This window comes from Carcharhinus amblyrhynchos, unplaced genomic scaffold, assembly GCF_965287045.1.
Source record: "Carcharhinus amblyrhynchos unplaced genomic scaffold, sCarAmb.v2.hapA chromosome_276, whole genome shotgun sequence".
In the NCBI taxonomy this organism is placed as follows: domain Eukaryota; kingdom Metazoa; phylum Chordata; class Chondrichthyes; order Carcharhiniformes; family Carcharhinidae; genus Carcharhinus; species Carcharhinus amblyrhynchos.
In genome coordinates, this window is record NW_027650016.1 from 17281 (window position 1) to 40606 (window position 23326).

General features: G+C 43.6%; 1 protein-coding gene across 6 annotated transcripts in view; it reads right to left on the reverse strand.

The window, feature by feature from the left end:
* The window catches only part of LOC145338978 (general transcription factor II-I repeat domain-containing protein 1-like), a 125350-nt gene that overhangs the window by 11039 nt on the left and 90985 nt on the right, over window positions 1-23326 (reverse strand). For 3 of the 6 annotated variants that reach the window (XM_080183396.1, XM_080183394.1, XM_080183393.1), the window contains 6 exons: window positions 22873-23056; window positions 20810-20838; window positions 18052-18201; window positions 14035-14082; window positions 9070-9147; window positions 5912-6104 (listed from right to left, as the gene is read on the reverse strand). In XM_080183396.1, coding sequence (XP_080039522.1) covers window positions 5912-6104; window positions 9070-9147; window positions 14035-14082; window positions 18052-18201; window positions 20810-20838; window positions 22873-23056 — 682 coding nt within the window. Of the gene's footprint in view, window positions 1-5911; window positions 6105-9069; window positions 9148-14034; window positions 14083-18051; window positions 18231-20809; window positions 20839-22872; window positions 23057-23326 lie in introns of those variants that run through there. The other 3 variants (XM_080183398.1, XM_080183395.1, XR_013885939.1) reach the window with 3 other exon arrangements.

Consider the following 23326-nt stretch of genomic DNA (forward strand, 5'->3'; position numbering starts at 1 on the left):
ACGCCGGCATACCCACATAGTGACTGGAAGCCAGTGTTCAGTGGTGTTCCACAAGGATTTGTGTTGGGCCCCTATTATTCGTCATTTATATAAACAACACAGATGACTGTGGGGGAGGTGGATGGGTGGTAGGATTAATAAGTTTGCTGCATGGCTAACAGTGAGGCAGAGTGTCTTGGGCTAAAAGAACGAAATGGTTAAATGGGCAGATAAATAGATAGAATTTGACCCTGAAAAGTGAGGTGATACACTAGAAGGAATAATTTAACAAGGAAGTATTCAATGAATGGTAAGACACAGAGAAGTCCAGTGGAACAAAGGGACTTTGGCGTGTTTGTCCACAGATCTCTGAAGGTTGAAGAACATGTTAGCTGGGTGGCGAAAAAGACATATGGGACACTTGCCTCTATCAATCGAGGCAAAAGCAGGGAAGTCATGTTGGAGTTGTATAGAACTTTGGTGGGGTCACAGCTAGGGTACTGTGTGCAGTTCTGGCTGCCACATTATAGGAAAGATGTGATTGCACTGGTGGGGGTGCAGAGGAGATTCACCAGGATGCTGCCTGGGATGGAACATTTAAGTTATGGAGAGAGGATGGATAGGCTTGGGTTGTTTTTGTTGGAGCAGGGAAGACTGAGGGGTGATCTGATCGAAGTGTACAAGATTATAAGGAACATGAAAAGAGTGGATAAGGAGCAGCTGTTCTCCTTAGTTGAAGGGTCAGTCATGAGGGGACATAGGTTCAAGATGAGGGGCAGGAGGTTTAGGGGGATGTGAGGAAAACCTTTTTACCCAGAGGGTGGTGATGGTCTGGAATGTGCTGCCTGGGAGGGTGGTAGAGGTGGGATGCCTCATATCCTTTAAAAGTATCTGGATGAGCACTTGGCATGTCATAACTTTCAGGGCTATGGGCCAAGTGCTGGCAGATGGGATTAGGTGAGAGTTCAGGTGTTTCTAATATGTCGGTGTGGACTCGATGGGCCAAACGGCCTCTTCTGTATTGTATGATTCTATGAAGACTTGAATCTATGTATAGACTGGTAAACCTAATTAACACAGAATGTTATGGAGGACTAATGCCTGGAATATTTACAAGATGGTTTTCTAGAACAGTATACTGAGGAACCAACTGGAGAACAGACTATTTTAGATCTAGTATTATGCAATGAGATAGGGCTAACTAGTAATCTTGCTGTAAAGGAGTTTTAGGAAAGAGTGATAATAAATGACAGAATTTTACATATATTTGAAACTATGAAGGCATGAGGGACAAATTGGCTATGATAGATTAGGAAAACTACATTAAAAGGTATGATGCTTAACAGACAATGGTTAGCATTTAAAGAATTAATACATGGTTTACAACAACATTTATGTTCCTCTAAGGCACAAAAACCCAGCAGAAAAGATGATCCAACCCTGGCTATAAGAGAAATTAAATATTGTATTAGATCAGAAGAAGTTATAAAGTTGCCAATGAAAAATAGTAAACCTGAAGACTGGGCATTTTAAAATTCAGCAAAGAAAGACCAAATAAAAAAGAAAGAGAAAATATAATATGGACGTTAACTAGGGAGAAACCTAAAACACACTGTAAAAGCTCCTATTGATATGTAAAGAGATAAAGATTAGCCAAGACCAATATTGGCCTATTACGGACAGAGATAGGGGAATTTATTATGGGGAATAAGGAAATGCCAGTGAAACTATACAAATATTTTGTTTCTGTCTTCAGAGGGATAAGCAGGAAACCTCCCAGAAACCCGAGAGAACCAAGTGAGAATGAGGAACTGATTAGTATTTTTTTAAAAAAGTAGTACCAGAGAAATTAAAGTGAAGTAATCAGGCTGAAAGCTGAGTAATCCCCTGGAGCTGAAGATTTACATCTTGGAGTGTTGAAGGAGATGACTGTGGAGATAGTGGATGCATTGGTATTCACCTTTCAAAACCCGATAGATTCTGGAACTGTTCCTGCAAACTGGGAGGTAGCAAATGCAACCCCAAGATTCAGGGAAGGAGAGGTGAAAACATACCTGACAAAGTTATTAAGATAGAATCTGGATACCAGGCTTCTACATTTTATATGATCATTTCCTCTCCCTATGGTTCTCCAATATACACTGATAAACAAGTTGCTGCACTTCCTAGTGAGTTCATTTTGCAGTGTTGTGCGACTCAAGGGATTCGCAGTAAATCTTTTCCCAGGATTTAATGCAGTCTTGTCCCCGTGCAATCTCACTCACTTTATGTGGCGGATATTAAATTTCAATGGACATGCCACATTTAATTGTAAAAAAAATTAACCAATAAAGATTCCTAGTGCAAAATATTCAGCAAAAACAGGAATAAAAAATTGAACATACAGAAAGTCAGAAACACCTATGTTGGGTTAAATTCTCTTTGTAAGGAACATCATTTTTCTGTAAGAACTAAAAGGTGTACCATTTAAAGTTAAAGTGCTGAATTCAGTTAGATTCATACAGCATCAAAAGAAGCCATTTGTTTCAGCGTGCCCTGTGTGCATTCTTTGAAGCAGCCGCTGAATTAGACGCACTCCTTTCCCCAGAGCCTTGCAAATTATTCCTTTTCAAGTATATATCTAACTCCCCTTTGAAAGTTATTAGTGAGTCTGCTTCCACCATCCTTTCAGGCAGTGCGTTCCAGATCACACCAATTCGCTGAAAAAAAAACCTCTTCATCTTAACCCCACCCCCTGTCTTTCTTTTTTGCCAATTATCGTAAATCTGACCTTCCAGTGAAGAAAGGGTTTTGCTTTCATCCCGTGTAGCAGAGGTGAAATGTTTCCCTGAAGCACAGAGCTCAAAGCAACCCTTTCATCTGCTCAAACTTTTCCATATCCTGTTCTTAAGCACTTGGCTTGACTGAGCCAGGCAATTTTATGGGAATATAATTCGGAACCATCAAAGCCGCAATGTGAAAATATACATGTGCGACTGATAATATAATTCCAAAGGAAAATACCATTCCTCTCTTCCAGGAGCTACACATTTCTAGGATACACATGTCCCGAGACATTCCCAATGAATTTGCTGTTATTTTAAGCAGTTCACAGGAAATCCCTGCACGATGCAGCCATTAGCAACTTAATCGGTGAACCACTGCACTCCCATTCGCATTAAAATTACAGCTTGAATACTGAACAAGGAATGAGCAAATTCCACATAGGGGTGCCTTGGCTGACCAACAATTGGAACTGAATAAAAGCAAATTACTGCGGATGCTGGAATCTGAAACAAAAAAGAGAAAATACTGAAAAATCTCAACAGGTCCGGCAGCATCTGTAAAGAAGGAAAAGAGGTGACGTTTCAAGTTCAGATAACCCTTTGTCAAAGCTAAAAGGCATAGAAAGTGGGAGATATTTATACTGCAGGCTGAGGGAATGAAAGATGAATCGTAGCCACAGAAACAAGGTTAAAGTCTAACAGGTTTATTTGGAATCACGGGATTTTGGAGCGCTGCTCCTTCATCAAGTGAGTGGAACTAAAGGGGTGATCCAGCTAAAGAGATCAAGGTGGGGTAGTGCTAGCTATAAAGGGATTGAGGTGGGGTAGAGCTAGCTAAAGGGATCGAGGTGGGGTAGTGCTAGCTAAAGGGATCGAGGTGGGGTAGAGCTAGCTAAAGGGATCGAGGTGGGGTAGTGCTAGCTAAAGGGATCGAGGTGGGGTAGAGCTAGCTAAAGGGATCGAGATGGGGTAGAGCTAGCTAAAGGGATCGAGGTGGGGTAGAGCTAGCTAAAGGGATCGAGATGGGGTAGAGCTAGCTAAAGGGATCGAGGTGGGGTAGAGCCAGCTAAAGGGATCGAGGTGGGGTAGTGCTAGCTACAAAGGGATCGAGGTGGGGTAGTGCCAGCTAAAGGGATCGAGGTGAGGTAGTGCTAGCTAAAGGGATCGAGGTGAGGTAGATCCAGCTAAAGGGATCGAGGTGAGGTAGTGCCAGCTAAAGAGATCGAGGTGAGGTAGAGCTAGCTAAAGGGATCGAGGTGGGGTAGAGCTAGCTAAAGGGATCGAGGTGAGGTAGAGCTAGCTAAAGGGATCGAGGTGGGGTAGAGCTAGCTAAAGGGATCGAGGTGAGGTAGAGCTAGCTAAAAGGATCGAGGTGAGGTAGAGCTAGCTAAAGGGATCGAGGTGAGGTAGTGCTAGCTAAAGGGATCGAGGTGAGGTAGAGCTAGCTAAAGGGATCGAGGTGGGGTAGTGCCAGCTAAAGGGATCGAGGTGGGGTAGAGCCAGCTAAAGGGATCGAGGTGAGGTAGTGCCAGCTAAAGGGATCGAGGTGGGGTAGAGCTAGCTAAAGGGATCGAGGTGAGGTAGATCCAGCTAAAGGGATCGAGGTGAGGTAGTGCCAGCTAAAGGGATCGAGGTGAGGTAGAGCTAGCTAAAGGGATCGAGGTGAGGTAGATCCAGCTAAAGGGATCGAGGTGAGGTAGTGCCAGCTAAAGGGATCGAGGTGAGGTAGAGCTAGCTAAAGGGATCGAGGTGGGGTAGAGCTAGCTAAAGGGATCGAGGTGAGGTAGAGCTAGCTAAAGGGATCGAGGTGGGGTAGAGCCAGCTAAAGGGATCGAGGTGGGGTAGAGCCAGCTGAAGGGATCGAGGTGAGGTAGAGCTAGCTAAAGGGATCGAGGTGAGGTAGAGCCAGCTGAAGGGATCGAGGTGGGGTAGAGCCAGCTGAAGGGATCGAGGTGAGGTAGAGCTAGCTAAAGGGATCAAGGTGAGGTAGAGCCAGCTAAAGGGATCGAGGTGAGGTAGTGCTAGCTAAAGGGATCGAGGTGAGGTAGAGCCAGCTAAAGGGATCGAGGTGGGGTAGAGCCAGCTGAAGGGATCGAGGTGAGGTAGAGCCAGCTAAAGGGATCGAGGTGAGGTAGTGCTAGCTAAAGGGATCGAGGTGAGGTAGAGCCAGCTAAAGGGATCGAGGTGGGGTAGAGCTAGCTAAAGGGATCGAGGTGAGGTAGAGCCAGCTGAAGGGATCGAGGTGAGGTAGAGCCAGCTAAAGGGATCGAGGTGAGGTAGTGCTAGCTAAAGGGATCAAGGTGAGGTAGAGCCAGCTAAAGGGATCGAGGTGGGGTAGAGCTAGCTAAAGGGATCGAGGTGAGGTAGATCCAGCTAAAGGGATCGAGGTGAGGTAGTGCCAGCTAAAGGGATCGAGGTGAGGTAGAGCTAGCTAAAGGGATCGAGGTGAGGTAGATCCAGCTAAAGGGATCGAGGTGAGGTAGTGCCAGCTAAAGGGATCGAGGTGAGGTAGAGCTAGCTAAAGGGATCGAGGTGAGGTAGAGCCAGCTAAAGGGATCGAGGTGGGGTAGAGCTAGCTAAAGGGATCGAGGTGAGGTAGAGCCAGCTAAAGGGATCGAGGTGAGGTAGAGCTAGCTAAAGGGATCGAGGTGAGGTAGAGCTAGCTAAAGGGATCGAGGTGCTAGCTGTACCCCATCTTGACTCCTTTGTTTCCATTTTATTTAATTTTTAACTGTTCTCTACCTTTTATTTCAGTTGTTTTTTTTATTTTTCTCTCCCCTCACTCTTTCTCCCCCTTTTCTCAATTTTACCTTGCTCCCATCGATCCCCCCCCACATCTTCATCTGTCTCAGCTTATCCTCTGATTTCAGCTTCTCTGCCATTTGGCCATTCACATTTTCTATTCTCTCTATGGGCTGCCATTAGCAGCTTTTCTCCCTGTTTCTGTGGCTATGACTCATCTTTCATTCCCTCCCCCTGCAGTATAAATATCTCCCACTTTCTATGCCTTTTAGCTTTGACAAAGGGTCATCTGGAATCGAAACGTCAGCTCTTTTCTCTCCTTACAGATGCTGCCAAACCTGCTGAGATTTTCTAGCATTTTCTTTTTTTGATATCAATTGGAACGGAGCTGTTTTATGGGTAACCGAGAAGATTTCCACACTTACTGTAATTGACTCTTAATCGTCATCCTAATGCGGTCTCGGACTTTTAGAATTTTTTCCAGTCTGCTAAGATCGTAAGTGGTTGGGTTCCTGAAAAGGATGTCATCTGGTAGCCCGGACACTTCGATTGCATCAGGATTATCCCGAATTAATTTGTACGGTACCAAAACAGGCCGGTTCAGTCCCAGAGCCTCTCCTGAAAGGTAGCACATTAACAAGTATAAACTACAAACAGCCTTAAATCATCCCATTTCAGGATGTACAGTTGGGATGATGCTGTCCTCCCCCTTCCCATAGTCATATTATATGCACTTTCTATTTTCTTTTAACTCTGTCCAAGCAGCAGTTGGAGAGGGAGTTGAGTGGGTGGTGGCAGCAGTGTGGTTTGAACACACTGGTTTTAAGCTACTCACCACACTGTTGTGAGGAGCACCTGGCACTTGCTTTCTGCCTTGTCAGAACTCAGGTCAGTGCTCGACAATTGGCACTGACAACAAACCAGGTAAAGAGATACTAGGATGAATAAAAATTCAGTCAAAGCTTCATGGAATGTCTTCAAGGAGGAACGAGAGATACTGAGGCAGAGGGGCCGGGAGGGTTCACCCTCTCCTTGGGAAGTTGGGCAGCGGTGGAGAGCAGGTGTGGAAAGGTGTGGGGTCAGGATTCCTCCTACTTGATTCCAGATAACCAAGTAAGACAATGCCTTAAACTGGACTGGTGGTAATGGTAAACACAGTAAGAAGTCTCACAACACCAGGTTAAAGTCCAACAGGTTTATCTGGTAGTAAACGCCACTGTAAATGCTGTTCCTTCGTCAGGTGAGTGGGGAATTCTGATCACATCCGTCATCCTAATGCTAGTGGGACAGATATCAAGCAACCACTCTAGTTTGCTGTAAGGTTTTGGCTGGCTAAACACCCATAATAATCCTCAGCACATTTACTTCTATTGTGATGATCTCCGTGGAGATCTTTGACTTTTAAAAAGAAATCTGATCTTCCAGAAAGGATGACAGATCTCACGTCTCAAGACTTTTACTGTAATGAAAGACTAAAAACACAATCTACTAAACACCATCATTGTAGACAACTTACACTTTAAAAAGCAAACAAGAAAAATTCCTTTTTTCTTTTAGCACAATGAAAACTTCACACACATACTTTACACTGTGCTTTAAGTTGACATTCAATTCTCTCAGAACAAGGTTCTTAGCTCCGAATAATTTATTTTTGTGTTTTTCCATTCTCAGCCTAGGAACTTTAATCTCATAACTTTCACAGTGAGGGTTTTCCGCTACACATTCTTCCTCTCCCTCAAGTTAGGCAAATCTCCCAGCCTTGATTTAATTGCTTTTGAATTGGTTCCTTCCAATTCAAGCACAAGCTTCCAACCACAATTCTGGCTTCTAACCATGGCTAATCCACCCAACTTTGACATCTTTAGAGTGTGGGAGGAAACTGGAGCACCTGGAGGAAAGCCACACAGAGGAGGGGAGAACATGCAAACACCACACATACAGTCAACCAAGGCTGAAATTGAACACAGGACCTTGGTGCTGTGAGGCAGCAGTGCTAACCACAATGCCAGCATGCCACACACAGCAAAGAGCTTAATTTATGGTTTCCTTGGTAGTTTTAACAGGTTTTTAAAAGCTCTTTGATATGATTAGTGAAATAAATGTTTGTTTTTGAAACAGATTGACCATTTGATGGGATTTAAGCGTTTTTTGAACAGGTTTTCTGAATGAGAGTTCTTTCAGTATGAAATGTGCTTGTGGTTGGATTGTTAGAAGTTAATTTTTTTCATCTCCATTTCAATGGCATAGTTCATGAGGTTTTCCAATAGTGGATATTGGGTGGGTAACAATGGAGGATGGATGGGAAGTGAGGGGTTGTAGTATGAGGGAGCATGGATGGGTATGTGAGGGGGGCATGTTGGCGGTAGGTTGATGGGTTGAACCTTGAGGGTTTGAAGACCTGACATTCATCATTTAAAATAGCTCAGGTGTAAATAAATAGAGGTGGGCATTCTAGCCTGCCACCCTTGCCATCGGCCCACTTCATGCCCTTCTCTGAAGGTGGCAGGCCCAACTCCATCCTATCCCATCTCCCTGGGCCAAAAATGTGGCAGACACAGGCATTTTTAAAGGCGATGAGTCAGACAAGTTGGGAAACCGGGATGGTACGGTGGCAGTGGTTAGCACCGCTGCCTCACAGCACCTGGGACCCAGGTTTGATTCCTGGCTTCAGTCACTGTCTGAATGGAGTCTACACATTCCCCTGTGTCTGCACTGGTTTTCTCCAGGTGTTCTGGTTTCCTCCCACATTCCAAAGATGTGCAGGTTAGGTGCACCGGCTGTGCTAAATTTACCCTTAATGTGAGGGGGACTAACATGGGTTACGTGGGATTATGGGGAATGGGCCTGGGTGGGAGTTTTGTCAGTGCAGGCTCGATGAGCCAAATGGATTCCTTCTGCACTGTAGGGATTCTATGATGTTCCAATGGCTTCCATAAGATCTTATGTTTTCTACTTGGGTGAGCTGTTGTAGAACTGCAGGCTCCCACAGAACCATAACCCCAAAATGATTCTCAACTTCAGGCAAGGCAAGGAAGCAAAATCTATATTGGAACATTAGGAATAGGAATAGGCCATTCAGTCCCTGAAACCTGATGCACCATTCAGTTGATGGTTGATCATAACAGTAACTCATCTCTATTTCATCATTTCACTTTTGATCAATTGTTTCTTGACACCCATGCCTAACCAACTCTATCAATCTCAAGTCTTGAAAGTTTCAACTGTTTTAGCATCCACAGCTGAGATGAAGATGGGAGTTCTGGATTTTCATGTGTTCTTTAACAAGACTCATGCCAATGAAAGTTCAATGCAGAGTTAAACTTATACTAACTAACTGCAGGGTCAGTTATGACTGTACTATAACCAAATGTTTCTGCAACATGATTCATGAGGGCAAAGAGAATGCAATTACTTTCCAGCCGGGAAGCATCACTAGCTCAGCAAAATGATGAGGAAAGCAGAATTTCAAAGGAAAATCAATATTTCAAAAGCTCAGCAAAATAGGAATGACAGATTTTCTGAAAATTTCAAATTGAAATCAGAACAGAGACAGTGAAATATTGAAATAGCTGAGGGAACATACCATATTTTTCATTGAATAATTCCTTCACTTGCTCTCTGAGTATGACCTTCTCTCCAAGTCTGTTTGCTTCTTCATCCTCTAAATTGTGAAAAGTGACCAAAATATGAAAGTAGCAGATGGAGAGAACTTTCAGTAAAGCCCATATATTATCACAATTATGCAGCTCTTCCTCTTGGCTTTTCCCGGCCTAGCTGAGAGGCTATAACTACAAAGTTGAAGAGAAAGATATCTCTTTTATTCAGAGCTTCCATCTCACTGGGAGTACATTCAACAACCTGCTCTAGAAACTCTGCTCACATTTTGACAGCTGTGACATATTACACCACAGCTGAGACAATCTGCAATGTTCTAAAACAATCAAACACCCCTCAGCATTCTTAAAGCAAAGTTAATTTGTCCTATTTCCCAATATTAATGGATCCTTAAAACAAAAATCCCAGAATTTGAATCCGCATCTTCACCAAAACTTAATCCATTCTTCCTTGGGCTGTTCCCTGCCTGTGTACCAAGTTTAATTGGAATCTGCCCATTAAGTTTTAAGATATTTCATTCACAAACAGGCGTGAAAGCATGACCTCTACCAAACATTAATGGCAGAGGTGATAATCACATACGAGTCAATTCATGTCCAGGTGCAGACCGAAAACATGTTGCAAACATCAGTCACTTGGTTAATCCCAGAGAAATGGAATAAAATCCTGACAGTATTTCAAACTATCAACCCTCAAACTTGTTAACTAGATAATTTCTTTCAGTATTGACTCACCAGTGCTACCCCACAGTATTTCCGACCATGAACCACTCGCACTATTTTCAGTCACTGAGCACTTACATTGGTTCCAGCCAGTGAAGCCAAACACTTTCACACCCTCTCTTCACAGGTTTCACACAGCAGTAAATTTGCAATCGCACAATGACAAGACAACACTCTTTCATTCAAAATTTAAAATTAAAATAACTTAAAGGATAGACAGTGAATGGATAGCACATTTAACATAATATTCCTATTGACATCATCACAGCTGAGCCAAACTGTACCTCACGTATGAGGTAAATGACAAAAATAGAAACATTTGTTCAATTCTCAGGCTATCATAACCCTGAATATGTTGTAACATTGCATGCAGCTCAAAACTAGAGGCTGAAGACCTCAGTCTCACCCAGCAGAACATTTATTGCAAATCTTTGTGCTTCTTGCACCATATTCTGAGAAACAGCAACTCCCAGGTAGATAATGAGTAGCTTCAGTTGAGTTAACCACTGAGGGCAACCCACAACCTCATTATTCCTCACTTCCCTTTGGGCAAAGCAGCAGAATTCCATTCCTGTCTCCTCCTGATTGTGTGGCTACCATCTGGAATTCACTGCTCCACGCCACAGCCTTCCCTTTAAGAGCCTCCGTTTCAAGACATGTTGTCCTCTTCTCTAGCTGGCTGTGAGATGTGAATTATTAATAGATAAGGTTTGTCTGAAAAGCACATCATGGGTAGGAAGGCTTTCACAAAAGTGCTCTGCCCATATCATTGGCTTCTCTTACAATATCCAACTCCAACAAAAGTACACGTTCATAAATGGAGTGGAGTATGCAGGAAAGTAATGTGGATATTGTTGGATGGCATTTCTGAATTTGACCTGGCAGATGGAGTATAATGTTAGCAAGTGTGAGGTTATCCACTTTGGCAGAAATAATAGTAGGAGGGATTATTATTTAAAAGGCGAAAAACTGCAGCATACTACGGTGCAGAGGGACCTGGGGGCCCTTGTGCACGAGTCGCAAAAACCCAGTCTGCAGGTGCAGCAGGTGATCAAAAAGGCGAATGGAATGTTGGCCTTTATAGCGAGGGGGATAGAATATAAAAATAGGGAGGTCTTGCTGCAACTGTACAGGGCACTGGTGAGGCCGCAGCTGGAGTACTGTGTGCAGTTTTGGTCACCGCACTTGCGGAAAGATATATTGGCCTTGGAGGGAGTGCAGAGGAGGTTCACTAGGCTGATACCGGAGATGAGGGGGTTGGACTATGAAGAGAGACTAAATAGACTAGGTCTGTATTCATTGGAGTTTAGAAGGATGAGAGGGGATCTTACAGAGACTTACAAGATAATGAAGGGGATGGATAGGGTAGAGGTAGAGAGATTCTTCCCGCTTAGAAAGGATAGCAGGACTAGAGGACACAGCCTCAAGATAAGGAGGGGGCAGTTTAGATCAGAGTTGAGGAGGAACTTCGTCACTCAAAGGGTGGTGAATCTCTGGAATTCTCTGCCCGTTGAAGTGGTGGAGGCTACCTCGCTAAATATATTTAAGTCACGGGTAGATAGGTTTTTGATAGACAGGGGAATTAAGGGTTATGGGGAGAAAGCGGGAAAGTGGAACTGATCCACTTCAGATCAGCCATGATCTTATTGAATGGCGGGGCAGGCTCGAAGGGCTACATGGCCTACTCCTGCTCCTATTTCTTATGTTCTTATGAACGGCTGGAAATTTCCGGCCTACAAGTACATAAAAAGCCAAAAAGTAGCTATAGTGAGCTTTGGTCACTTAGGGGGTAGAACTGGGGAATTAATAGTGGGAAACAAGAAAACAGCAGAGACTTTGAACAAATATTTGATCTCTGTATTCACAGTGGAAGGTACAAAAACATCCCAAAAATAGTTGAAAATCAAGAGGCAAAAGGGAGGGAGGAACTTAAAAATCACAATCACTAAAGAAAAATAGGAGGAAAACTAATGGGACTGAAGACTGATCAGTCCTTGGACCCAATAATTCCCATTTTAAAAGTGATGGCAGTGGTTATAATGTCCCAAAGTTCCCTGTACTGTGGAAAGGTCATGATGTGGGTATGCCGGCGTTGGACTGGTGTAAACACAGTAAAAAGTCTGACAACACCAGGTTTTAGTCCAACCTATTTATTTGATAATATTCTCACAAGCTTTCGAGGGGTTACCCTCTTCGTCAGGTGAATGGCTGACGAAGAGGGTAACCCCTCGAAAGCTTGTGAGAATATTATCAAATAAATAGGTTGGACTAAAACCTGGTGTTGTCAGACTTTTTACTGTGGAAAGGTGCCAGTGGATTGGAAAACACTAAATATAACATTTCATTTGAGAAAAAGAGGGAGACAGAAAGCAGGAAACTTTAACCAAACATCTTTCATTCTAGAATCCAATATTAAGAAAGTAGTAGCAGGACATTTAGAAAATCAAAATATAATCAGGCAGAGTCAACATGGCTTCGTGAAGGGGAAATTGTGTTTGACAAATTTATTAAAGTTCTTTGAGGATGTAGCAAGTAGATTAAAGGGAACCAACGGATGTGTATTTCAATTAAAAAATATCTGGAATTAGGAATCTACTGATGATCATGAATTGTCAATTGTCAAAATGAATTGTCAAAACCCATCTGGTTCATTAATGTCCTTTAGGGAAGGAAATCTGCTGTCCTTACCTGGTTTGGTCTACATGCAACTCCAGAGCCACAGCAATGTGGTTGACTTTCAACTGCCCTTGGGCAATGAATGCTGGCCAGCCAGTAACACTCATCTCCCACAAAGGAAAAAAAAATGGACTTTCTAAAGATGTCATGTAAAATGTTACTACACAAGATAAAAACTTGAGCTGTTTGGGATATCATATTAGCTTGGAAAGAGGATTAGTGAACTAACATGAAAGAATCAAGATCATTTTCAGGTTGGCAAGCTATAACTAGTGTAGTGCCACAGGAATCAGTACTGGAGCCTCAACTACTTGTGATCTGCATAATGACTAGGATGAAAATATTGCAGCCAAATTTGCTGAATAAGCAAAATAATAGATACACAAATTGTGAGGAGGATACAAGAGTCTGTAAAGGTTAAGTAATGAATAATGTGGGAAAATGCAGAGAGATTGGTTCACAGGGACCTGGGCAACCTTGTATATGACTTGCAAAACGTTAGCTTGCAGGTATAGCGAGTAATTAGGAAGGCAATTGGAATGTTGGTTTTTATTACAAGACGTATGGAGTATAAAGTTGGGATATATATTGCTACCATGGGGCATAATGAGGGATAGGTTTGCCCTGGGATGGATGGGTTGACTTTGAAGAAAGATCAAGCAAGTTGGGCCTATATTTACCAGCGTTTAGAAGAGTGAGAGGTGACCTTATTAATACATACAAGAGTCTGAGGGGGTTTGATAAGGTAGACACTGAAAGGATATTTCACCTCAGAGGACAATTTAGGAGATACACAGATTAAAATAAAGGGTCTCCCATTAAAAAATAGACACGGAGAAATTTCATCTCTTAGAGCATCATTAGCATTTGGAGTTTGCTCCCACAGAGAGCAGTGGGGGCTGGGTCATTAAGGTTAACTAACTGGTTGAGTTAGACAGACTCTTTATCAACACGGGAGTTGAGGGTAATTGGGGGTTGGGGTTGGTGGGTGCAGTGGTTGACAGTGTGGAATTAAGGCCACAATCAGATCAGCCATGATTTTATTGAATGGCGTAGCAGCCTTAAGGGGCTGAATGGCCTACTACTGCACAAATTTATGATGGTATGACTTTATCCACATTGCATCTATTCGCAGTTCTTCTGACTGACAGAAGTGCTACAGAATATGTGTGGAAAGCGAATAGATTATTTCGTAATGAAAGATAAAATACCTATTCTCCTTAATAATAGATGGGCAGATTTATTACACGACTGTGAATGACTTGTGTACCTTGCTCACTACCCCTAAACTGCTCTCTTGCACTGAGCTTTCCTCTGGAGCTTGGATCACCTTGATTTAAGTAGCTGAATTATGAACACTTTCCATACACCAAGAAAGTCACTCATCAGTGATAGTAAATTGGCTCGAGGATTAAGAAAGCAAACGTGGGGGACTATATCTTTTGCCAGAGACATTTACCCAGTTAATGGAAAGAGCGGAATTATGACACAATGCTCATGCGTACATTAAGAGAGAAGGGGGATAGAGAGCTTACCCTGTAAAGCAGCATATGCTTTTTCTAAAGATGTTATTCTTCTGGGTGCTTGAATATGGACAGAGCAGAAGAGAAAAATGAGAGAATCAATTTCAGTTACAAGTACAAAAATCCATCTAAAAAATAAAACATGCAGCTCCTAGTATTTCACTCCAGTTAAATGAGGTGTATCCATTTACTCAAACTCAGTCAGTCTCACTCAATCAAATATTACACAGCTATAGTGATTGTCCCTTTAAGAGCAACACAGCACCCCAATGATATCATCTTCAAAGGAGCCCATTGGTCAAGACAGTTTAATAGCAGTTGATAAACAAATTGGCTTTTGAAATTCATCTTCCCTGAAATGGTACACCTCAACTCCCCAATTCAAGGTAAAACCTGGGCAGGGAATGAGGGTACCCTATTGTGACACCTGCGATTGTGGTTGGTTCAGGGTAGAGTAAAGGATTAAATTAAATCGAGGCTTTACCTGATGCAATTTTTCAAAGCCATCTCAGCATTTTAGCTAAGATGAAGCATTAGATCCAGCCCGGGAGGGGGTGCAGTGTCCCATCTCGTCAGTTTGGATCAAGATAGAATGTAAGTTCTTGTTGGCTTGGATCTGGTTTGTCCCTCGTGGGGTCCATGATTGGATTTAATTTGAAGTGGCTTTTTAAATTATAATTAAAGGACTGAAAGACAGAAAAGGGGATGAGGCTAGCTCATTGCAGGGTATGTCCAGACTGGGGTAGAGTAAATAAAACTCACCCATATAGAATGAGTGATTTGGTGTCATTCAGGATCATGAGCTTCCAGGGGAACCATGTCAACGTGAATGAATTGTAGGAGTGGAGTCAGTGCCGTCAGTACAAGGCATGACACATCATAACAGATTTTGTCGTTATAGGTTCATAGAATCCCTACAGGGAAGGAGGAGGCCATTCGGCCCATCGAGTTTGCACTGACTATCGACAGAGCATCCCACCGAGGCCGTATCCCTGTATCCCCACGTTTACCTGACTAATCCCACTTAGACATGCATCCTGGGACACTTAGGGGAAATTTAGCATGGCCAATCCACTTGACCCACACACCTTTTGGACTGTGGGAGGAAACGGGACCATCCGGAGGAAACCCATGCAGACACGGAGAGAATATGCAGATTCCCACAGACAGTTTATATAGTTTATTTATTAGTGTCACAAGTAGACTTACATTAACACTGCAATGAAGTTGCTGTGAAAATCCTCTGGCGCCTATTTGGGTGCACTGAGGGAAAATTTAGCATGCCCAATACACCAAACCAGCACATCTTTTTTGGATTGTGGGAGGAAACCAGAGCAAGCCCACGCAGTCATAGGGAGAACGTGCAAACATCACACAGACAATGACCCAAACTGGGAATTGAACCTGGGTCCCTGGCGCTGTGAGGCAGCAGTGCTAACCACTGTGCCACCATGCTGCCCTCAACAAAAAACAGATACAATTTGTGGTTAGAGAAGGATGCTGATTGACAGACGGTCAGGTAGGAGGGGTGATTCGAGGGCACTAAATCAATGCTTCAGGCACCAGGCAGATGAGAAGGCCCAAAGCCATTCCAAAGAATAGTGCAAAGCTGAACAGAATTGTCACCAACTGGAGAATCAACATGTCCTTCACAGAGTCGGAAAGCACAGCAATCTGATCACTGTATTCTGTCTGAGTCAACTCTTTACTAACTCTTTAGTTAACCCCATTTCCTGATTTTTCCCTGCCCCAGAGTTTGATCATTCTATTGGGTCAGTAATCTGATAGTGTGTGTGCCGTGTACCCGTTACACATGATATTCTGATCATTTTAATGATGTTGCCCGCACTGTAACTGCGACGGATATGGATGTTAGATATTGTGCACCACTTAAAGGCAATCAGCACCTTTTTAACAGGGGATGGGAGGGGTGGGGGGGCAGGGTGCATTCTGGCTACATACAGCAGAAAACCACTTCTGTTTAAATGGCTGCAGAAAGGCAGCTGGGTGTACACCAAAGTGCTGCTGCCTTGGACACACTGATTTCTAAACAGTGAACAGGATGAATGACATTCATTTCCATCCCTCCCCCCCAACCCCCTGCCACATCCTCCCCCTGGGTCAGGAAACCCTGCAGACATCAACTCAGGAAATCATGAGAAGAATATGTCAATGGCAGGGTCATTGCAACCAAGACACTGTTGCAATGTCACAAAAATGTAATGATCTAACTATAAATGAGAATACTTCAAGTCACCACTTACAGGTTTCGTTAAGAACAATGATGATAAAGTCACTGACACCCCTCCTCCCCTTGCACTTGCTCTCCAACAATCACTGTATCACACTTCACTACAATTACTTTTCCTCACATTCGCTATGATGACATTCACCTACATCTCACAGGCTATCTATCGTCTGTTCTATCGCAACAGCCACATTCTGCAAACAGGACTCTCATTAACACACGTCCAACTATCTTGAAGGAGAAGGTGGTGGATGGTGCTCAGGACAGCAGCCTGGAACTAGAGGAGGATGAGTCTGCCACTTGCTCAGAGTTGATGCTGTGACTACGTAACATTTTTCATTTCTGTAATATTGCAAAATAGCCCCAAAGCACTTTAAAGGAGTTGCTGACAAACAAAATTTGACAATGAGATACTGGACCAGATTTCTGCAGATTCCACTTTCACCAGTAGGGAAAAGAGATGGGTGAACTCGCACGAGAGAAACCAGAACTCAAGAGGTTCAAACAGACCCCATTTTTCACTGTAGCGAGGACCTTATCCTGCAGTGTGGGAGCTACAAATTTAGGGAGGAGGCATAAAGGCTTATGAAAGTCAGAGGAGGTCTATAGAACTGTCAGGCTGTGAAGCTATTTAAACATTTAAAATAAACAGACTGCCTATGTCAGTGAGAATTTTAAAAAATGTTCTAATAGTTACAAAAGTTGTTTGTTTACATCATCCCAAGCCCTATCATTATTGCAGTTTAGTTGTTTTCTATACCCTACAATTATCTCAGGAGGAGGTTGGGACAGGGGTGTGGGGTTGACTAAATCCAGTGTCTGACTGACAGCTGAAAAAAGGTTCTTGAAACATTAACTGTCTTTAATGAGGTTATGAATACTTAACTTTAAAGGAGGGCTGACAAACAAAATTTGTTATCGTAAGGTATTAAGTACTTGCAGGTTTTTTAAAGTTTTGAATGGGCTTTACTGAATGTTTTTTTTAAACTACTTTAGACTGTAAAAGATATTTAGATCTTTATTTTATTTCATCTCAATCTGCCTTCTGAGATCTGCCCATGGTGGACATGGGAGAGTGCAAGGGCAAAGGGTTGTAAGTGGAGGGAATGGGTTGGCATGAGTTGTCACAGGGGTAAGAAGGGCCAGGAGATGTAGGTGGGAGCATGAATTTAGCATGGTGTATAAAGAGGACTATTCGACATAGTTTGGCATGGAGGACATAAACAACCATTGGGTTGGGTGAGGGCATGAGTTGGCATGGATGGTGCGTGGGGTGTGGGTGTGAGGTGATTGGGTGTGTGGGCTTAATATTTAATGAAACAACTCAAACTAAGTCCTGAAAAACTAGAGTGGGCCTTTTGAAAAGCCTGCCCAGGTACTCAGCAGCTCCCACAGCTGCCTCTGATCTGTGCCAAGGGCTGGTAGACTCAACTGCAGCCCACATCCACCTGCCCAGAGCGAAAATTGGGTCTGACAGTAGTAGATACAGCAAGCTGGGTAACTTCCTGATGCATGCTGCCGGCCTCAGGAACAGAAGTCTGCCTCCAAGAGAGGATTTAAGAGCATCTTCAATGTGGAAAGCGAGGAGAAGAAGCCGAGAGATTCAGGGAAAAATTTCCAGAGCTTAGGGTGCTGGGATCTGAAATACTTATTGCGCTTCTCACAACTAGGGCACTCCAAAATCTTTGACAGCCAATGAAGTAATTTCCAAGTGTTGGAATGTAGGAAAACAGTTGTGATGGTTTCGACAAAGCGGCAGAGATCGGAAAGTGTGGCCCTACCTTCCTCTTTCCGTTGCGAGTTTCCAGCATTTTCTGGTTTTATTTCAGGTTTCCAGTCGTGTTTTGGCTTCTGAGGATCTTGAAACTCTTTTGGTGGGGCACAGGCAGCCAGCGGCACTGGGTGAGGATAGGGCTGATGAGTGTGCAGGCCTTGTGGGAAACGCAGAGTTGTGGATTAGCTGAATGCGTAGAGGGTGGAAGCAGAGAGGCCAGTGAGGAGGGCTTTGGAGAAATCAATCTTCAAGGTGAAGACTGCATGGCCTGTAATGTGGTCCGTAAGACAGGTAGTTCTGACGGGCTAGCAACTTATATACTATTGGACATGGCGACCTGCTCCCTGCCCAATGTACACCGTGTCTGGCAATGTGACCTGGGGGCACTTTTATCATTTAGAATCTGTCAGCAGCTTGTGTGCAAGGCTGATTAATGACCTTCCATGTAAACCAGAGGAAGTTTTGTAGACCCTTCACTAGCTTTTAACAGAGCTCCTTAAAGCAGCTTCTTTTTAAGAAAAAATAAACTACAGCCATCGCCTGCTGCTTATTTTTTGACTTTAAGAATGCTGCAGAGCTCTGACTTCTTTCTTAGCCTGTTCAGAAACACAAAGGGCTTTAATCTCTTGAATCATCTCTCTAAAGCTGTTTCCATCTGCCACACAGATCTCTTGGTCCAGCTGTTTCATATTGTGGTGTGTGCAAATGGACACTGCAAGATTGAGGAGGATGTGAGTGGAGGAGGAATCTCGAAGGAGGTGCGGGTGGCGAAGGCATCCCAGAGGGTGATGTTGGTGCTGAGGAGGAGGCCCAGAGGTGGTGCTGAGGAGAAGACTCCGAGGTAGCATGCCACCAGATCAATTGGCATCTTCCGCGCTGATTTAGGATTCGCCCCTTTGCTGCCTGTTTGTACAGGCCCTGACACTTTGTAACTGGGAATGCCAGAAGGCACTTCCCTGTGGGGCCAACAGATCCCTGAGGAAACGATCACAGAACGGGGATCAGTCCTGTAGCCACACTGACAAAGCACATCCAGGTCAGGGATGTGTCAGTAGCTGTCAGGGTAACCTCTGAACTTTGTGTCCTTCCAAGTCATACCAGAAAAGTTGCCAACCACAATTACCATATTTGCCAGGCTTATACAAACCCTCCACTTCCCCATAAACAGCACAATACGGCCCTGCGGTATAACTCTGATCAAGAAGATGATATCTAGCCAAACACTATAGAATGGAGAGAAAGGCTACTATAGACAGTTACTTTGGCCCCTGAACTGTTCAATTTACTAGCTATTTCCATAAGTACTATACTGCCTGATCAAATAATCCACTATGGCCAGTGCCCATGGTTCCACATTGTGACCATGAATGTGGCAGCTTTCCTCCCCAACTCTCCCACGTTGCCCCATCTCCAATCAAATGCTAAGGCACACAGCCATTGTAATTATAGGGGTAAGTTTTTCACTCATAGGGTGGTGAGTGAGTGGAATCGGTTGCTGTCGGTGGTGGTAGAGGCGAACTCACTGGGGTCTTTTAAAAGACTTCTGGATGAGTATATGGGATTTAATGGGATTGGGAATTACAGATAGTTCTGTGGCTTGGTAGGTATGGATGTGATTGGCGCAACTTGTGGGCCAAAGGGCCTGTTTGTGCTGTAGTGTTCTATGTTCTATATAACAAGTGTTAACTGCCCTAACAGTTAGTGCAGACATGTCCAGTGTGTTATCCTCTGGATTTCCCCCACTGTGCAGATATATTCAGTGAGGTTTCTAATTTCAAACTGTGCTTCCTCAGGGGGAGGGCAATGTGACATGGTTGAGCTGTTCACTATCTCGAGGGCTGGAAGTCCCTCCATTAGCTGGGTCAGTAGATAGCCCTGCAGCTACAGGTGTCACACGTTTTGAGGTGGCAGCTGCCTTCGTCTAAACCTTCTCTGCATTCCTTAGAGCAAGGCTGTTGAGGCTGCGGAGAGACGTCTGCATCGCCCAAGCCAGCTCCTGCCATTCTTCAGCTACTGGCCTGTCTCACACAATGCAGATCCCACATCCCAGCCACTGGGAGACAGTGTTCTGCTGTCCAGTACTGCAGCCTTCATATTAGCTCCAGAGGGACATGCTGGAGGTTTGATTTCAAGTTTTACTTTTGTCCAATCTTGTACCATTGGAAGACTTCTCACACTGATCAGGGCTCCAGCTGATTAAGCAGGTGATAAGTGGATCGATTATTGGACAGCATAACTAATCCACTTCTCTCACTTTGGATATGGGATCTTCTCTCTCTATAGGATATGGGGGGGGGGGGGGGGGGCGGTGCGGCAGGATCAGGGTGGTGAATTTGATTATCAGCCATGATCAAAATTATTAGCAGAGCAGGCTTGAAGGGCTGAATAGCCTACTCCTGCTTCCACGTTTCTCTCCGACAGAAGGTACATTTTATGAATTTGTGTTCCCAATAGAAATCCTCACCCAGCAAGAGTGTACATTGGGAATTTGGGATTGGGAATTTGTTAAATCTCACCTTGCTCTGTGTTCCTGGGATGAGTTCTACTTGTGCCAAAGAGAGAGACCTGGCAGCATATCTGATCCTCCACTCACCTGCTGGGGACCCATTCCTGAACACAAGGGTATCTCTCTACCACAGCCTCTCAGAGTTGAGAGTAAAATGCTCTCTTGGCAGTTTTATGGATTCATTACTACCATGCAAATTTAAAATACCACAGAAGTAATTCATGCTTTGAAGTTATTATTTGTGTAAAAATATGCTTACCGGGTTTAGGGATGAGTCCTTGGAAAGGCCTGTAAAATGACAAAAGTATACAAGTTTCAGAAGATTACAAAATCATTCATTAGACTATAGTGTTACAGGCCTAAGATGTTTCTCAATCTACAGAAGAGTATAAGACATAAGAACAGGGGCAGAAATAGGCCACTCAGCCCTTTAAGCCTGTTCTGCCATTCTATAAGATTATAGCTTATCTTCAACCGTAACTCCACCTTCCTGTACTACCCATATTATCCTCTGATTTCCTTAAGCCTATTTTACAATCCAATTACTTTGTAATAGAGGCTAAAAATAAGATCATCTTATGGTAATTATACAGAGCCTTGCAATATTGTGTCATAGTTTTGGCTTTCTCACCGAAGGAAGGATATACTTGTCCAAGAGTGAATGAAATGAAGATTCACCAGACTGATTCCTGGGATGGAGAGATTGTCCTATGAGGAGAAAGTGAGAAGACTAGGCCTGTATTCCCTAAACGTTAGATATCAATGAATGGCGAAGCAGGTTTGAGGGGTTAACTGACCTTTGGGCAGCACTGTGGCACAGTGATTAGCACAGCTGCCTTAGTACCAGGGACCTGGATTTGACTCTCGGGTTGGTCACTGTCTGTGTGGAATCTGCACGTTCTCTCTGTGCCTAGATGGGTTTCCTCCGGGTGCGCCAGTTTCCTCCCACAGTCTGAAAGACATACTGGTTTTAGGTGCATTGGCCATGCTAAATTCTCCCTCAGGGTACCTGAACAGGTGCTGGAGTGTGGCGACTAGGGGATTTTCACAGTAACATACTTGCAGTGTTCATGTAAGCCTACTTGTGACACTAATAAATAAATGCTCCTGTTCCTATGCTTCTAAAAAAAGGGTAACAATTATTCTTGAACTGAAGGAATGCTGACTGATGGGGGGAGGAGCAGATCCATTGGAAGGATCAGGTTCATTATAAGCAGAGACACAAGTGGTTAAGGCCACAAAAACTAAAGTCAGAAAGTAATGGTGCATCTGTGGAAAATCTTAATAAGACTGGAAGTCTATGTGCAGTTTTGGTCACCACAGCGTAGGAAGGATGTTAAAACAATGGACAAAGTACAGTGAAGATGGACTAGGACATTGCCGGGTGCAGGGGCAACACAAATGGGAAGAAAAATATGAAAAACTGAGGCTTTCTTGGAACAGAAGAGGTCATGGGATAATTTGAGAGAGGTGTTCAAAATGGTGAAGGAATGGGGCAGAAAAGATCGAAATGGATGCGAGAAGCTAGCCTAAGGGGACACAAATGTAAGATTAAATGGAAGAGATCTAGCACAGTGATCAGAAGAAATGTTACACGAATGTTATGATGCGTGGATTACACATCTGCAATTAATGATTGATGCTGAGACAATGTCAGCAACTAAGAATGGACATTATACTTTTCTCAGATATTTAACTTCCGAGTTCAATCAAACGGCTGGTTAATTGTACCTGTCGTGACTTACAGATTCCATAACTCGGTTACTTTGAGTCTGTTGTTTTTACCTGGTTACTTACTGCTCCGCAGTCATCATGGGGAGGCAATGGCCTAGTGAGATTATCGCAAGACTATTAATCTAGAAACTCAGCTCATGTTCTGGGGACTCAGGTGAGAATCCCGCCATGGCAGATGGTGGAATTTGAATTCAATAAAAAATGTGGAATTGAGAATCTTCTGATGACCATGAAACCATTGTCAGAAAAACTCATCTGGTTCACTAATGTCCTTTATGGAAGGAAATCTGCGCACTTACCTGGTCTGGCCTATATGTGACTCCAGAGCCACAGCAAACTGGTTTTTTACAGCTCACAGTTGTGGTTACCTGAGTACTTGCAGCTCTCAGTGGTGGTTACCTGGTTATCTTACAGCTCACAGTTGTGATTACCTGGTTATCTTACAGCTCACAGTTGTGATTACCTGGTTATCTTACAGCTCCCAGTTGTGGTTACCTGGTTACTTACAACTCCCAGTTGTGGTTACCTGGTTACTTACAGCTCCCAGTTGTGGTTACCTGGTTACTTACAGCACCCGGTTGTGGTTACCTGGTTATGGTGAATTTGATTTTGTCAGCCACAGCCAAGATTCTCTCCAGGTTCTGGGACCCAAACGTGCAGGGTTTTCGGAATGGAATGCCTGGTGGAAGCCCCTCGATTATTACTGAGCCAGGATTGCTTTTTATACGTTTATATGGAACTTGCACAGGATATTTTATTCCTAAAGCTTCACCTGTAATGAAGAAGAAGTGAGGCAATAAAACTAACAACTTTTTTTTACCGAGTACAAGAATCAATCTAGCAAGGGGTGGCTCAGGTAGCTGAAACAAAGCATGTTTTAAAATTATTTCATGGGAAGTGGGTGTCGCTGGCTAGACGAAAATTTATTGCCCAACCTGAATTGTCCTGGAGAAGGGTGCGGTGAGCCGCATTCTTAAACTGTTGCAGTCCTTGTGGTATAGGCACACCCACAATGCTGTTAAGTCCCAGGATTTTAATAAAG